General features: G+C 40.0%; 1 protein-coding gene across 1 annotated transcript in view; it reads left to right on the top strand.

The window, feature by feature from the left end:
• The first annotated feature begins 720 nt into the window (after window positions 1-720).
• Window positions 721-17386, top strand: part of XIRP2 (xin actin binding repeat containing 2) — a 104131-nt gene continuing 87465 nt past the window's right edge. The window contains exon 1 of the mRNA XM_060778396.2: window positions 721-880. Within this exon, the coding sequence (XP_060634379.2) occupies window positions 736-880 (145 nt within the window). The 5' untranslated portion in view covers window positions 721-735. The remainder of the gene's footprint in view (window positions 881-17386) is intronic.

Raw genomic sequence — 17386 nt, 5'->3', positions numbered from 1 at the left:
AAAATTAGATATTTATTCATTCATTTATTTACTATATTTATATCCCCTCCCCCTCTCTCACCCCAAGGGGGACTCAGAATTGCTTACAATATGGCAATATTCAGTGCCACATATACAATCAAATAAGATATGATCCATCATATACATAATTACAGATAAAGGCATATAAGCAATGTAAAACTGTTAAAACCACGATACTGCAAAATAATGGAATAATGATGATGATAAAACATACTAATCCAACTGCTTTAAAAACATTAGCATGGCTAACAGGAACCAATTACTTGTAAAATTAACCTGTAAAGTAGCCATTGCATCCAAGGCCAACATATTCTTTGGACTAGTGCCTGCAAGTGAGATTGAAACTTCCACATCTTTCAAAAAAAATACACCATGGCCCTTGTTCTTGTGACTTTCCCCTGTGTGATTTTTTTCTTTCTTTCTGGAAAAGTTATGTGGGCCACATGAAAAAAAGCAAAACCAAATGAGAGCTGCTGTGGTCGCCCAGTTCCTCTAGGTGTTGAAATGTAAACTGACTGCAAAACTACATTTGTTACTCTCGGAAATGTTACAGTGATTTACCCTGAAGCACATTGGAAAACATCAATCATGCCATGGAACCCCACTGCTCCCTCCCTCACCTCTTTGCATCCTCCTCCCACTGAGAACCACATCTGTTTCCTCCTGATAGCTTTTAATACACATCCCCTTAATATTTTCCAACAGGAAGTAGAAATGGAGAGAAGTTTGCAATCACCAGCATTTAAAAATCAGCCTGGGAGCCATTCCATCATTGCTGTGAAAGACCCAGAAGCAAAAGGTGGCAAAACAATTTTTGACAAGATGTCATCCGAAAATGCTCTGAACAACAGCGCTGAAGGTTAGCATAACACTTTTTGATCTGATTTCTTGCTTTCATGCCATATATTGAACAAGGAAGACAGTAAAACATTATGTGAGGGATTTTACCCCTTCCCGACAGAGATTCAAAGTGAAGTGATATGATAATAAATGGATGGGCTTCTAAAGAAACCTGCATTCGATGCTGTAAAGTAAGAATGTATTTGACATCCTGTAATTTTGAAAGGCAGATTTCAGTAGCATAATGTTTGGGGAAGGTTGTTGTTGTTGTTGGGGATTTTTTTTTTGTTTTTTGCAATAAATAAAATGCAAGCAAGAACAACTTTGATTGTTCTCTTCAAGACAGTTTTCCCAGCTTCAAACAGAACAACATGTAAATTCCTTCACTAAAAAATAGTGCAGGGCCTTTCTTAAAGAGTGCTCTTGATCATCAAAATACTTCAAGAAAATGGTGACTGTATAATCAAAGCTGCATTCAATAAAAGGATGAATTGTGCTTTCCAATCTCAGGAAGGAAAGAGCATTCCACCTTTTCTTTTTCAGATGATTGCTTTAAAATATATTTAATGATTTTAGGATAGAATGAGACAGAATGGTGTCATGTTTCTGCAAAGTAATTTTGATTTATTAATGTTTTGAAAATGCTATTTAAATGTTAATAGCTGGTTGTTTAAAAACTGCAGAGTTTGCCATAAATTTCCAGTGCTATAAGAACAAAACTCAAATACTTGATTCCAAGTACAGATACTGTTTTATGTTTTGGAAGTTTCAAGATGGTTGTTTTGAAGTCACTGTAAAGAATTCCCCTGTTTTTCACTGCATAGGGATATAGCCTGTATAATTAGCTAATATATTTTTACATCCAACCTAACATTGCCTAAACCAGACTTGAAAAAAATAGTAGTTTAATGCACCATCCAGTATTAAATGTACATAAGGAGAGCAAGTAAGCATAGTGTTTCCCGAATCACAATACTCTAGAGAAACATGGGGTCAAATTCCCATTCAGGCATGAAGCTCACTGTGTGACCTTGGGCCAATCGTTCTCTCTCCCACCACATCAGACCATAGTAGTTCTACATTGAAGATGCACTTACAGGATTGTTAGGAGGATAAATTGGAAGGGGGAAGAGATAATCCAGTAGTATCTTAGAATAATAGAATCATAGAGTTGGAAGGGACCTCAGGGGCCATCCAGTCCAACCCCATGTCAAGAAGCAGGAAAAATGCATTCAAAGCACCCCCAACAGATGGTCATCCAACCTCTATTTAAAAGCCTCCAAAGAAGGCGCCTCCACCACACTGCTGAACAGCTCTCATAGTCAGGAAGTTCTTCCTAATGTTCAGGTGGAATCTCCTTGCCTTAGTTTGAAGCCATTGTTCAGTGTCCAAATCTCCAGGCCAGCAGAAAACAAACTTACTCCATCCTCCCTATGACTTCCCCTCACATGATCCTCATGTCTCCTCTCAGCCTTCTCTTCTACAGGCCATACATGAATTCTTTAAGCTGCTCCTCATAGGGCTTATTCTCCAGATCTTGATAATTTTAGTCACCCTCCTCTGGAAACATTCCAGCTTCTCAAAATCATCCCTTAAATTGTGGTGCCCAGAATTGGACACAGTATTCCAGGTGTGGTCTAACCAAGGCAGAATAGACTTCTTGAAGCTAGGTGTGCCAAACTGAAGTGACTGGATATTCACCCATGGGAAGTTAGTTGGACAAGCTGCAAACAACCAAAGCAACCTGTATCTCACAAGTAGTGACATCAAGTGACTTTCAGTGACAGATATATTTTTCTGGTCACTGAGTAGGGAGGGGGCACTGACTGACCAATCGGCTGCCTCAACCAATCTGACAAGTCAATAACTTTAGATGACTTCATCATAACAGCAATTTCACTGGCTTCATTGCCATGGGTTCTTGTTTCTACATGAGTGGGCCTGCCTTTTGTGAAAAAATCTTTCTGAAGAGGGGTGGCAGGAGGTTAGATCAGTCACAGTAGAATATAACTTCTCAATATAAAGCAATCATAACGGTCTTTTGTTGAAGAACAATAAGGATCTCTTGTTGAAGAGTTACAGGCAGAAGTGCACAAAGTCCTGCTAAATTTACTGAGATTGTATTAATTGTGCAGAATGTTAATTCAATGAGAAACCAAGCCATATGAGGAGCACCTCAGGGACCTTGGTATATTTAGCTTGGAGAAGAAAAAAATTCAGAAAGGACATAATAGCCATGTTTAAATATTTTAAAGGATGCCATATTGGAGATGGAGTAAGCTTGTTTTCGGCTGCTTCAGAAACTAGGACATGGAGCAATGCATTCAAACTACAAGATAGGAGATTCTGCCTGAACATCAAAAGGAACTTCCTGATAGTAAGAGGTGTTTAGCAGTTGACTGAGTATTCCTGCTTGACAGAATGAGGTTGGGCTGGATGGCCCTTGTGCTCTCTTCCAACTCCATAGTTCTACGAGAAAAGAAGAAAGCACCATTCATATCAGTGGGTTGGTGATATATACCATCATCTGGCCCTTGCCTTCTCCCTGATACTTCTTCACCATTTCTCTCTGTATAGAGAAACGTATAGTACTTTCCCCTCCCTTTTCTTTGGCAAGACTATAAATGTCAAGTTGTGTTTTTATGGTTATACAGTTGGCCCTCTGTATCCACGGATTCTACTTTTACAGATTCCACCATTTATAGCTTGAAAATATTATCCCCTCCCCACAAAAAATCCAAATAGCAAGCCTTGATTTTGCCATTTTATACAAGGGGCACTGTTTTACTGTGCTATTGTATATACTAGGACTTTATCTATGGATTCTACACTGCCACATAATCCAGATTATCAAAGCAGACAATCCACATTACCATTTTTGAACTGGATTATATGAGTCTACACTGCCATATAATCCCGTTCAAAGCAGATAATCTGGATTTTATATGGTAGTGTAGAATGGGCCAGAGGCTGGATCTACATTGCCTTATATCCCAGGTTCAGAACCCAGATGATTTGCTTTAAACTGGAATATATGAGTCTACACTGCCAAATAATCTGGCTGTGTAGATGCACCCTGAAATGACAACCAAATGAGAAAGAAGAATGCTGTGGATATCATCAACTCTCAGACGCCTCAAATTAGGCAAAGTGGGTTATCCCACAAGGCATGGACAGCAGCATCTCCCATTTTGCATTAAGACCTGTAAATATGAATGCCAGCAAAATAAGATTAACGAAGTCAATTTGATTTGCTCTGCTTATGCACAGTGGTGAAATCTCCTGATCAACCTTGATCCATCTTCCTTTAGGGAAGCACTATTTCTTGTCATGAGCCACGTAAATCTTCAGCAAGGAAAGTGGCAAGGTGAATGAGGAGGGAATGGAAACCTGTCAGAGATGTGCTCAAACTGAATCTTATTTCTGCATTAGCTAGATCATTGGGCTCTAGAGCTGTCCAAACATATTTGCTGGAATTCCCACTAGGAAAATATACTTTTCTCAGAAACATAGTATTTAAAAAGAGGTTTTTCTCATATTTTCTACAAGGAAGACTCATATATCAGGGTCCTGAAGAGCTCTAACAGGCTTGCTGATATTTATAATAGCTAGGCTGTCAACATCTAAGGGGTAATAAGCTGCATTTTTAGCCAAATGATTTCATATGCTGTAGCATAAACTATGAAATTCAAGCTGAAAACAACCCATATTTCACTTGATGACACGCCAAACTGGACACTTAAATCATGTAGTGAAGAATATGCTGACATTTGTATTACTCATCTGTGCTCTGAGAGAATTATTGTGTGGCTATTGCATCATGGAAATGAACATTTTGTTTTCAAAATGGTCTTTTTTAGTAGTAATGAATCAAAGTATTCATATATTTAGTTTCATATACATGAGAGGTGGAAATGGACAACCATAGCTAAGCAGAATCTGTTCATAATCAACAGTGTCATTGCTCAGAAATTTAATTCTGTCTTTCTTTTCACTTGATTTTCAGCGTCTTAATGCATCATTTACACTTAATTCCCTCAGGGAAGGAGTGGGAAGAGATAGACCTGGATGCTCATGAAATGACTTGCAGTAGACTGACAAGGGTTTTTGCCTTCCAATTGTTTGCCATTTCTAGTAAATAAAGAACAGTAAAGAAATCAAGAAAATTTGGATTATGAAACCAAGGGCTTGTTGACATTATGCAATTCTAGTATGTATTTTACAGTTCACACAGAGATATACTCCTGGAACCTTTTCATATTACACAATTCTAGAATTGTGATCCATTCTAACCCCATGGAAACATCTCATGAAATCCTGGGATTGGCAGTTTGGTGAGAGGTGTTTGGAATTCCTAGTAAGTCCCTCACCAAACTCTAAGACCCAAAATCCCATTGAAGGTACCATGGCAGTTACAGGGGAATCACAATGCAAGAATGGAGTAATATGAGAACGTTACAAATCTATATTTCTGTCTGAACTGAAGCTCTATCGACTTCTGGTACCCAAAGCATAGCTCTAGGCTAAGAAATCGAAGGATTCATCTTTTCAGTCAAAGTCTGTATTACAGTCAACACACCATAAGGCAATAAACTTGTCAAACACATCAGTAATAAAAATAAACGTACAAGTAATATACAGAATAAATATGCAGTATATAAACAATTCACACAAAAATAAAAGAAAGTTCTAATATCACCTTTTGTGAGGTCTGGCAGATGAACAAACTCTGGTCCTATAATACATTGCTTGTAAAGATCAGGTTCCTGAGACATTCCACCTTAGGAATTTGCTCCAGTAAACCTTTCAGCAAAACCTTAAGGAATATTAGCAATATAGGCAGTTTCCAAGTTCCAAACAAGATAGGTTCTATAGGTTTGCTCATAAGCTGAATTAGTATGTATGTCAAAACAAATACATTTTAAGTGTAACTCCAGCCATGTGTGTGTATACACACATACACACATCTATGTGTGCTTTGGATAGCATAGGGAAGGGTTGACACCCCTGTGGCATTTGTTTTGCTGTTTGTTCCCCTGTTCAGAGGTTTTCACCTTGCTTTCTGTCTCTGTGATAATTGAATTTTGAAAAGTTTGGCTTGTTGTGGAAACAAGGCTTGGTGATAAAGCTTCAGTGGAGACACCTTTTCCTTAGGATAATTCTTTCAGGACTGGATTTCCCTTCCTAGGGTAGATTTCCCTCACTTCCTGTTTTCTCACCCCTGTTCTTAGCTATGAGCCATTGGTAAGTTTGTAACTTGGGGACTGCCTGTACTGACCTTTGTAAAGATGGCTTTCAGCCAAGAAGTATTTCTGGCTTTACACCAAGAATGGGCAATCTCAGCAAATTTGGGAGCCATTTTTTTCTGCCCCACGGCATTTGAAGGAGTCACATGAACTGCCCAAAATGCCAAACTATAACAATGCTAGGAAGCTGCAGAAAGCCAATTTCCTGATTTTGAAATATGAAGGTTTGTAAGTGGAACAGTGTGGAGGAGAGGTGTGGTCAGTTTTAAAAGTGAAGCACCTCTCTTAGAGACTTTCAAGATCAGCAATTTAATTTCCTTTTTTGCCTGAAAAAGTCAAAGATAGTGCAATACCTGGCTTAAGGACTACTAAGTTCTTCCTACCACTTGTCCAATTCAACCAGGGAGACTACAACCACACACATCTATTTAATTTAATTTAATCTGTTTAATTTTGTTGTATAATGTACAATGACAATTAAACTATTCCATTCTATTCAATAAGGAGGATTATGGGTCTTATAGGACATTCCTGGACTCTAAGGCAACAAGGGGCAAATTCTCACCTGCTAAGAACAGAGTTCCAGGCCAGAAGGCAGGCCAAGAGAACTCTAGAACCACAAGAGGGGAACAGGGGCATACAGCAAGAAATACAGGAAAACAAAAGTGACAGTAGAAATATGTATGCATGGAAAACTAACCAAATTATAGCAACAATATGGCTTTCACAGAATGACTTGAAATCCCATGAGGCTGTAAATACAGGGTGACTTCAGAGCTCAGGTTTTGTATTCAATACTCTTGGCAATTCAGAAAGGCCCAGTCAATCCATCTCGAATGTCCAAATCTGAAACTTCTGGCACAGGCAGAGCCATTGTATTGATCCCTTGGTAAATGCTGGGGTTTGATTCCAGGACCCACTGTGGATACCAAAATCCATGGATGCTCAAGTCCCATTATATAAAATGGCAGAGTAAAATGGTGTCCTTTAAATAAAATGGCCAAACCAAGGTTTGCTTTTGGGGTTAAAAAATATTTTCTGCTATGGATGGTTGAATCCATGGATGCAGAAACCATGGATATGGAGATCAGATGTATTCACTTGGAAGTTTCCAAGCTACAGAATAAAAATTAATCATTGATGTGGAAGTTCCTAAGCTACTGATAATGCAGGTGCCCATGAGAGAGCAATCCATCCTCTTAGCAGTAGAAACTTTTAGAAGTAAAACTGCCAGAAGAACCCAGAAACAAAAAGGCAGAAGAGCAAACTCCCTTATAGATGTGGTGAAACAGAGAAGGGTGCTGAAGCAGAGAGCTGATTTCAGGGATGTGGTATATTGAATTATATGGCTGAACTGAGAAACTTCCTGGCTTACAGCATAAGCTCTTCTCCTTCATATGAAGCCGTACTTTCAGTATCTGCAGAACATTGCTCTCTTTTTGGTTTTCAGTCACTTGCCTCTTCTTGCTACACCTATGAATAAGCCTATTATTTTGTCTGCTTGGAGCTGTTAATGTTGATTTCTGACAGAAGTACGACAAGGTGAAGAGTCAAGATATTGCTTCACCGCCTGCACAGCTTTCAAAGTGCATTTGAATGTCTTCCGTCTGTTCACAGCGGTGCTGATGCTGGATTCCTGGAGAAAGTGCAGGAAAGGACAGCCAAAATGAGTCTGGAATGCTCTCGGTAAAAGGAAACGCGAAACTGCTTAGAAACATAAAGACAATTAAAGGAAGACATCAAGTTTATAGTGTATACACTCTATGGAAAAAGAGGATAAAGAGGGTTTTCCTTCTCTCCTACAACACAAGAATGTGCGGGTGGTAATTGCCCAATGAGATGCATTATCCTTAGGTTTAATAAGAAAGAGAAAGGGAATTCTCCTTTGCAACATGTGCTGTCAATTTATTGAAGGTATTTGACTGTGGGGATGGACAGCTAGCATACACTGACATGTGAAATCCAGATTATTTGCTTTGTAGACTCGTATAATCCAGTTCAAAGCAGATAATCTGAAGCAGAAGCAACTTGTAGTTTCCAGTTCAAATTAGATAATGTAGATAATCTGAAGTATATGACAGTGCAGAAGGGGCCTTAGTTGGCTTTGAACTGGGAGGTGGTAGCTGCAGTCTTCTTATTTTGGTGTATTGCAGCTCTTATCTTACACCATCACAGGCTATGTAAGTTAGGATGAATGAGAATTTGTTACAAGAACATCTGGATCACCACATACATACATGTTCTGGACTGCTCTTTGCAGTTTCTTTGGTTTAGTATGCCCTTCTTCCTTTAAGTATAGCCCTTCCATATGTATTTTCCTTAGATGGCTACTTAGCACCTCCAAACTTTCTAGGATAAGCCATTGCTCCTTTTTTTTATTTTGCAAATTTGCATATGCCATTACCAGTGATTGTTCCTCCTCACAATAAAGATTTCCCAGGCCATGGGCACCTTTTCCCCCATTTATGGGCCCATAGGTTTGGACATTATGGGGTTCAGCAACTGTTTATTTTCCCCCTTCATTGCTGGTTGCTGTTCCTCCAATCTCCTTGTACCATCTGGGGTTCTTTGGGATAGCCACATGTTTCTATTGCCGCCAAGAACAACTATTGGAAATGACAGAAGAACAGAATATTTGCATACTATACGTTATAATAGCCATAGGGAATTTGCAGGTATTGTGACAGTTTGACTCTGGAGGAAAATAATGGGATTGAAACTGTTCTCTGTTTATCATGGGCTCTTTTAGAACTGGCGAGTTAGAGATATTGGAAACCTGATGCTAGATCAAATGGCCTGATCTCTCACATATTTTCTTGTGGGGCAGAAAGCTAAAGAGATATTTTGGCATCATTTAGGTGACCCAACACCTCCAGTCTGGGGCATGATGGCTGGGGACAAAGGAAGCCCTAGTTACAAACAACTGGAGACAAAGGAAGCCCTAGTTACAAACAACTGGGAAACACTGGTTTGCCACATTCAAAACTACACAATATGGTATTGTATTATTTCCCATCCTGGGAAATATAGACTGAGTGGAAAGGAATTTATTGTTCAGTGCTAAAAGGCCCATAGTGTGGATGATGAGATGATACTGTTGCTGTTGTTCTGCAATGCTCTCCACTGACAGCTTTCTGGTTAACTGCTGTAGTTTCCTAACTGCAGACATGGCTTTTCTTTATATGCTGTAGAGAAAAGAACAATCAAGCAGCAAAAACAAAAGCCATTAATGGTGTTGGAGGTTAAAAGCAATGTGGCCAAGTGTGTTCCTGCTCTGAAAGATTGCTTACTAAAAATGAAATTTCTTATTTCTTCTCAGTGAGTTTAGATTCAAGCTTGCTCAAACAGTTCCTTTTTTTAATGCCGATATGATAAATCAGCTTGCACCCCAGTTTCAGCATCCTTCTCCCACAAGCTTCCTTCCTATTCCTGGTAACAGAAATCCTTCAAAATGTACTTTTTCATGTTAATATTTCCTTCTGTGGGTCTTCCTTGTCTGTAGAGCCTGGGTAAGATGGATATATATTCTGTTAATAATTATGACAACAGCAAAGTCTCTAACATGAAATCCGGTGAGGCAGCTGCCTCAGGCTGTGTCAACTGAGGGAGATGGAGGAGACAGAAAAGTATATGCCCAGGGGCCTCCTGCACACTATCCTAAGCTTCCCTGCTGCCCCCAAATTCAGTGGAAAACAGGGTCTTGTCACCAGTGTCAAACTAAGGGTACATCTACTGTACAATGTAGACAATTTTAAAAACAGTGACTCCATTTTAACTACCATGGCTCAATGCTATAAACTCATTAGATTTGTACTTTAGTGAGGCACCAGCACTCTTTGGCAGAGAAGACTTTGTAAAATTGCAACTCCCAGGATTTGATAGAATTCAGCCATGGCAGTTAAAGTGATGTCATTCTTCAATGTAATCCATCCTCTTAGCATTAGCGGAGGTGCAGCCTAAGGCTCAGGTGCAATTTGTTCAGATTGTGTACATGGAATGGAAGAGGCACTGTTTTATCTTTTGAGTCAACCAACAAAAAGCTTCCAACTGTCATTGTCTTGCGGTGATGCACACTCCAAGGAATTGAGCTCAATGTGTAATGGGATTACCAATGTGGATGAAGTTTGCAGATGCATTTAGAGGCATACCCTCAAAAGGGACACCATGTTGATCCCCTAGGCCAAAGTCCCATGGAATACAACAGGAACAAAATGCTGCTTTCCCCTCAGGATTAATAATAATAATAATAATAATAATAATAATAAAAACTTTATTTCTGTCCTGCCCTATCTCCCCATTGGGGACTCAGTATGGTTCACAACATACAGTGGCAAACATTCAATGATGTAAAGTGTGATCAAAAATGCAAATATATCATAAATCAAATAATAACATATTAGATAACATCAGACAGTAGTGGTACAATGCAACAAATTAGGCATCACACAATTAAAAAATGTATGTTTTGACAAATAAACATTTAAAAACAAAACTTAAAAATTGGGACTAATAAGAGTTAAACACTAAAATTTAAAAGCCAGGTAATAAGCCATTGTTACTCATAAAAAGTAGCTCCATTTAGTTTTTCAGTTTTGATTTTTTTTTATCCTGTAAAGAAAGTATACAGATTTACTTTCTAACTATGAATAATGGTGTTTTGATAATTTGGTCACAGATACTTGTAAGGGGAATGACTTTTTTGTTTAGATTTTATAGGCAGTAAAAATCTGTTCCCAGGCCTCAAGGGCTTTGAAGGTAAAGATTTATACAAGGAGTTTATGATCTGTAATGGAAGACTGATCCCATCCTGGAATTATATTTCAGTGGATTATTTTGTATAGGTCTTAAATCTATTGCACTGGAGTGCAAATTAACTTTGTGTAATGATGCTAATTCACAGGGGGAGGTTTTTATAATGCAAGCAAAAGGGAGTTGAAAGCAGAAGGTTTTTTGTATCTAGTAGAAAGGCTTGGCCCTTAGGTCAAATGTTATTGCCATTTTAGAACAGAGATGGGTAAGAGATCCATTAATGCCATTTTTGAGATACTTGGGGCAATATTGCCATGTTTGCCACTTGGCCTTTTTTAAGTGTAGAAGGAACCATTTTGTAACATGAAGGTGGTTGGGAGTGTAACTACAGAGAGGTAAAACCAAACCATTACCTCCTCCAGTAAGAAATCTCTCCCCTTTCATCAGTTGAGCATTTAAAAATGCAATTTCAGCAGCCAAAGAAAAGACAAAGTTCCCTAGGAAATGAAAACACAGCAAATAGCAAGGACCTCTTCACATGGGGCAAATAGCCCCATTTTGGTGCTTTTGGCTAGGGCTTGCTAGTGTCCTCAGATGATTCACAACAAACCCCACCCACATTCTTCCCGAAGTGAAGGCAAAGTATATTTAGGCAAACATCTGGTTGGTTTTTAAATTACATAGTGGAATACATGAGGGCTATCCAGTTTTTTTATCATGTTTTAAATTGTGTTTTGAGCGGTATGAATTATCTGTTGTTGAAAATTTTAAAAGTTAACTTTGAGTTTCAAATTTTGCAAGCCATATTGGGTCCCTTAGTGGGACAAAGTATGACATAAATTGGATGAATGAATGAAGATGCAAGATTCTTCACTGTACCATCTGGGCAGATTGAATTGTGAGGTGCTGGGAAATTATACACTCTTATCAGGGCCACCTTTGTGCTTTCTCTGCATGATTACTTTGGTGGTGTGTTACAATGTTGCAGATGACTGGCAGTGGGAGTGATTGTTGGTGTGCAGTGTCCACTTTTGCCAATGTTGTGTTTTAGGGCCTGCTGCTGTTTTGAAGATGTAGGATCATGGCATTTTGCTAGCGGTGGCAATGATATCACAACTGCCCAGCACACCAAGACATAATTTAGAAAATTTAAATGCTGTCAGCAACTGTTAATTAGCCATTACTCCCAAGCTAATCTTGTTTCACTCTTAACCGGAATTCTGGCTTGTGAAGATAATGTATTTGAGTACGGGAAATGTAGCTAAAATAGAAGCAGAACATTCTTGCCTTGTAAAAGACATGAGATGGATATTGTTAGCTGTACTCTTTGAGAGGAAGTGAAGGTTAGGATTTGAAAAGCAGGAGGGAACGAGCCAGCCTAACTTATGTCAGGGCATGGCTTCCATCAACCTTGAAATTAAACTTGTTTAGAGAGTACAAAGTGCAAATGATCAACAAAGGTGGCACGTACTAGCTGGCTTAGCATAATCGGAAAAATGTGAAGAGTCATAGATGAGAGTTCCCCTTGCCCTTAGTTTGGTTTTATAACAATGTCATCCCTGAATGCTTGCTCATTTATGCCACTTTGTGGCACAGGCCAGAGAATTTGGATCTTGTACAATAAACGGAGAGGATTTATTTCAGCAGTATTCAACTGCATGCATTTCTTTAAATCTGACAAGCATTTAGAAGGTTGATGTCAGTGTGCAGGATTTGCTCCTTGCCGTCTTTGTATATAAATTTAGATTTATATTGTTCATTTATTTATGTATATTTGGAAGCCCTCCTGCCTGACATTTTATTTCCACAGGAGATAGAGGTGTTCTTCCAGATTATTTTGTCTGATTGAATTTAAGATCTGCAACTGACAGATTTCTCATCCATTTACAATCTGGGAGTGATCCCTCCTCCCCTTTTTCTCCTGGGTGCAATTTTTGACTCCTAATCCTTTAGTAAAAGAACAGGCGGAAGAACAATACAGGCTGTTTCTCCCCACTCTCAGAGCACAGGATCTGGATTTTTCAATGATAATTACAGCTGCTCTTTCTCCATAAATGTGTGAAAATGCAGCCATGAGGCACCATGCGATCAATCAAGGTGGATCATTGCCCTTAATTGCTACCAGCTTTAATTGCTTTAATTGCTTGAAGTACTTTTTGAGAGGCAAAGCAATGGGGAAAAATCATGCATATATAATAGAATCATAGAATCATAGAATCATAGAATCAAAGAGTTGGAAGAGACCTCATGGGCCATCCAGTCCAACCCCCTGCCAAGAAGCAGGAATATTGCATTCAAATCACCCCTGACAGATGGCCATCCAGCCTCTGTTTAAAAGATTCCAAAGAAGGAGCCTCCACCACACTCCGGGGCAGAGAGTTCCACTGCTGAACGGCTCTCACAGTCAGGAAGTTCTTCCTCATGTTCAGATGGAATCTCCTCTCCTGTAGTTTGAAGCCATTGTTCCGCGCCCTAGTCTCCAAGGAAGCAGAAAACAAGCTTGCTCCCTCCCCCCTGTGGCTTCCTCTCACATATTTATACATGGCTATCATATCTCCTCTCAGCCTTCTCTTCTTCAGGCTAAACATGCCCAGTTCCCTAAGCCGCTCCTCATAGGGCTTGTTCTCCAGACCCTTGATCATTTTAGTCGCCCTCCTCTGGACACATTCCAGCTTGTCAATATCTCTCTTGAATTGTGGCGCCCAGAATTGGACACAATATTCCAGGTGTGGTCTAACCAAAGCAGAATAGAGGGGTAGCATTACTTCCTTAGATCTAGACACTATGCTCCTCTTGATGCAGGCCAAAATCCCATTGGCTTTTTTTGCCGCCACATCACATTGTTGGCTCATGTTTAACTTGTTGTCCACGAGGACTCCAAGATCTTTTTCACACGTACTGCTCTCGAGCCAGGCGTCACCCATTCTGTATCTTTGCATTTCGTTTTTTCTGCCAAAGTGGAGTATCTTGCATTTGTCACTGTTGAACTTCATTTTGTTAGTTTTGGCCCATCTCTCTAATCTGTCAAGATCGTTTTGAATTCTGCTCCTGTCCTCTGGACTATTGGCTATCCCTCCCAATTTGGTGTCGTCTGCAAACTTGATGATCATGCCTTCTAGCCCTTCATCTAAGTCATTAATAAAGATGTTGAACAGGACCGGGCCCAGGACGGAACCCTGCGGCACTCCACTTGTCACTTCTTTCCAAGATGAAGAGGAAGCATTAGTGAGCACTCTCTGTGTTCGTCCACTTAACCAATTCCAGATCCACCTCACCGTAGTTTTGCCTAGCCCACATTGGACTAGTTTCCTTGCCAGAAGGTCATGGGGGACCTTGTCGAAGGCCTTACTGAAATCCAGGTACGCTACATCCACGGCATTCCCTGCATCTACCCAGCTTGTAGCTCTATCGAAGAAAGAGATCAGATTAGTCTGACATGACTTGTTTTTGATAAATCCATGTTGACTATTAGCGATGACTGCATTTGTTTCTAAGTGTTTGCAGACCACTTCCTTAACAATCTTTTCCAGAATCTTGCCCGGTATCGACGTGAGGCTGACCGGACGGTAGTTGTTTGGGTCATCCTTTTTTCCCTTCTTGAAGATTGGGACCACATTGGCCCTCCTCCAATCTGCTGGAACTTCTCCCGTTCTCCAAGAACTCTCAAAGATGGTTGCCAATGGTTCCGAAATGACTTCCGCTAGTTCCTTCAATACTCTGGGGTGTAGTTGATCTGGCCCTGGGGACTTGAACTCATTAAGAGCGGCCAGGTATTCCTGAACGACTTCTTTCCCAATTTGGGGTTGGATGTCCTCCAAACCCTCATCCACTCCATCTTGCTGAGGTTGAAGACTCTCTTTTTGTGAGAAGACCGAGGCAAAGAAGGCATTAAGTAGTTCTGCATCTAGATACATCTAATACATCTAGATAACTGGTTGCTGATGCTTCAGTGTCAATTAAGCAGTGGATTTGCTTTGATTTTTAGTCAGAACTTTAAAGGAGGGGAGGATAAGGTTCAGCACGCTAGGTAGCTCCTTAATTTTTTTTACTAGAGAGGATTTGTTGCCCTCTTTTCTGGAAGTCATATGGCCAGTTAGACTATGTACCCAGATAGAATATATGCCCAGCTTCCTTAGTTTCTCTTGGCTGTTGCTCATAACGTCATCCCTCCACTTTTGTGGACTGGATTATTTATGAATATCATTACAATTATCTGTCTAGGAATCACTAGGCCCTTCAGTATGACTGAAATTAGAGGTTGACCATCTGCAGAACCTAGAGAGGATATCTCCCTAGGAATGTCTAAGGGCCCTTCCATACAACCACATAACCCAAAATATCAGGGCAGATAAGTCACAATATCTGCTTTGAACTGGATTATCTGGGTCCACACTGCCACATAATCCAGTTCAATGTGGATTTTATACAGCTGTGTGGAAAGACCTAAGCCTTCCAGCACGATTCTATGATCATTGTGGAAAACATAGAGATTCCAAGAAAGGTGTTCTCTCAGGTTAAGGTAAAACAGGTATTTACCCCAGTTTTTCACCTTTGCGGATATCCAGCAAATGTAGAAGGCTGACTGTGCTTTAAATTAATACTTATCCACAGCAAAAGACCCTTCCAAACAGTCCTATATCTCAGAATATCAAGGCAGAAAATCCCACATTAGTTGAATGTGGACTCAGGGTGCGTCCAGACAGTACCCTTATTGCAGTAGCTCCCACAATAAAGAAGGGGCTGTCCAGACAACGTTCTGGACAGTTCTGAACTAATTCACTACAAGCCAAAAAAAACCCTGGTTTGTAGCAAATTAATTAGATAGTGGATTTATTCCATGCCTTCTTGGAAGGCACGGGATAAACCCACTTTTTCTGGTGTCTGGACTGCAATCCAGAGACCATTCCCACAGTTTTCCAGAGAGCGGGTGGGGGGGGGGGATCGCACGCTTTCTGGGGTGGGTGTAGACAGCCCCCCAGGAACACCCGCATTTTTAAAATGTGAATAATCATGGGATAAATGGCTGTCTGGAATCGCCCTCCGATAACCCAGTTGAAAGCAGATATTGTGGGATTTTCTGCCTTGATATTCTGGGATATAGGGCTATGTGGAGGGGCCCAGAGAGGCTGGGTTGCTACAGAGTACCCATAACAGGGCTTTCTCTGTAATGGCACCCCAACTGTGAAACTCCCTTGTAGAGGAAATCAGACTGGCTGCACTTCCCTTGAGCTTCAAGTAAACAACTACAAGAGTAATATTTCAGGTAGCTTTCAGTCCTTAAAACCAAGAGTGGACTTTCTAGCTGTTTTCACTCATGGTGGTTTTTAAACTATTGTTCAAGAATTTGTTTTAATCTGCTGTTAAATAATATGGTATCTGTCTTATATGTTTATACTCAATGTTTTCAATAATGCTTTTATCTGTTGTACATCGCCTTGGGGGCTCAAGGGAGGTGATAAATAAATAATACAAGCAAGTAGAAAGGCAGTGCAAGTTTTCCTACAAGCAGAGGGGAGGGAGAGAAGTTAGGGACTGCTAAAGTATTAATGTGGCAAAGTGTATATGAGCTAATTATGGGTTGTGTTGGATCTAACCAAAGACCTATTGTGTTTGGCTTATTCAGGTCCCAGAGCAGTTTCCCTTTAGTATTCCTCAGATATATTCCCTGATGACTGCCTTTACCATCATTACACATTTCACTTTAGAGAGGATTCCAATACTAATTGTGGTGTTCAGTGTGGTCTCTCGTGATACAGAGTGGTGACAAATTCATAGGGTAGCTTTGTCTCACGACCTGGTGTTGATTTACCACTTCTCATGGGCCATCTTCAAGTGGGAGACTTATAAATTATTCAGTTATGTATAGCTAAATTCTGCATAAGAGGAAGGGGGGTATGCAAATCACTAACTCACCTAGTAGAGCAGAAACTTGCTATAGTTTCCAAGATTTAATTGATCTGTGCTGCAAAAGGCTTCATCACACAAAGCCACTATTCCATGTAGGTTGCATTATGATAGACAGCAGATACATACTGGGATGAGTACCTTTATTATCATACTTCTGTTCATTGTCATCATTGTGCTGCTTTGAGAATCCTTGGTACCGTAATCACACTTCAGCATGCTCTCGTAACCTCACTTTGCTGCATTTGCACTGTTCCATTTTTTTTAGCAATTTTGCAATTTCAGACATGAAAAGCAAAATAATGGTAAATGTACCTGTTAAATATTAATTAAACAGAAAACCAACAAGTCAGGAATAGCAAGGGGAAGTACAAAAATGGAAGGGATCCGATACACCAGCGTATGTGACAGGAACATTGTGGATTGCAAGCTATTCGTGGGTTTTACTCATCAATAACAAGCAATGAGTTCATTTCTAGGAGGAGGAAGACCAGCAGCACTCTTCAATGATGTGATAAAGACTCTCTGGGGGTATTTCTTTCCAGTCATTGCAATGTCAGGGCACTCTGTGCTGTACCAATGTTTTGGCTAGACATAGAAGGATAAGTGTTTCTATCCTTCTGCCC

Source organism: Anolis sagrei, chromosome 1 (assembly GCF_037176765.1).
Source record: "Anolis sagrei isolate rAnoSag1 chromosome 1, rAnoSag1.mat, whole genome shotgun sequence".
Taxonomy (NCBI): Eukaryota; Metazoa; Chordata; class Lepidosauria; order Squamata; family Dactyloidae; genus Anolis; species Anolis sagrei.
The sequence above is the reverse complement of the archived record's forward strand: the minus strand, read 5'-3'. Positions and strand labels throughout refer to the sequence as shown.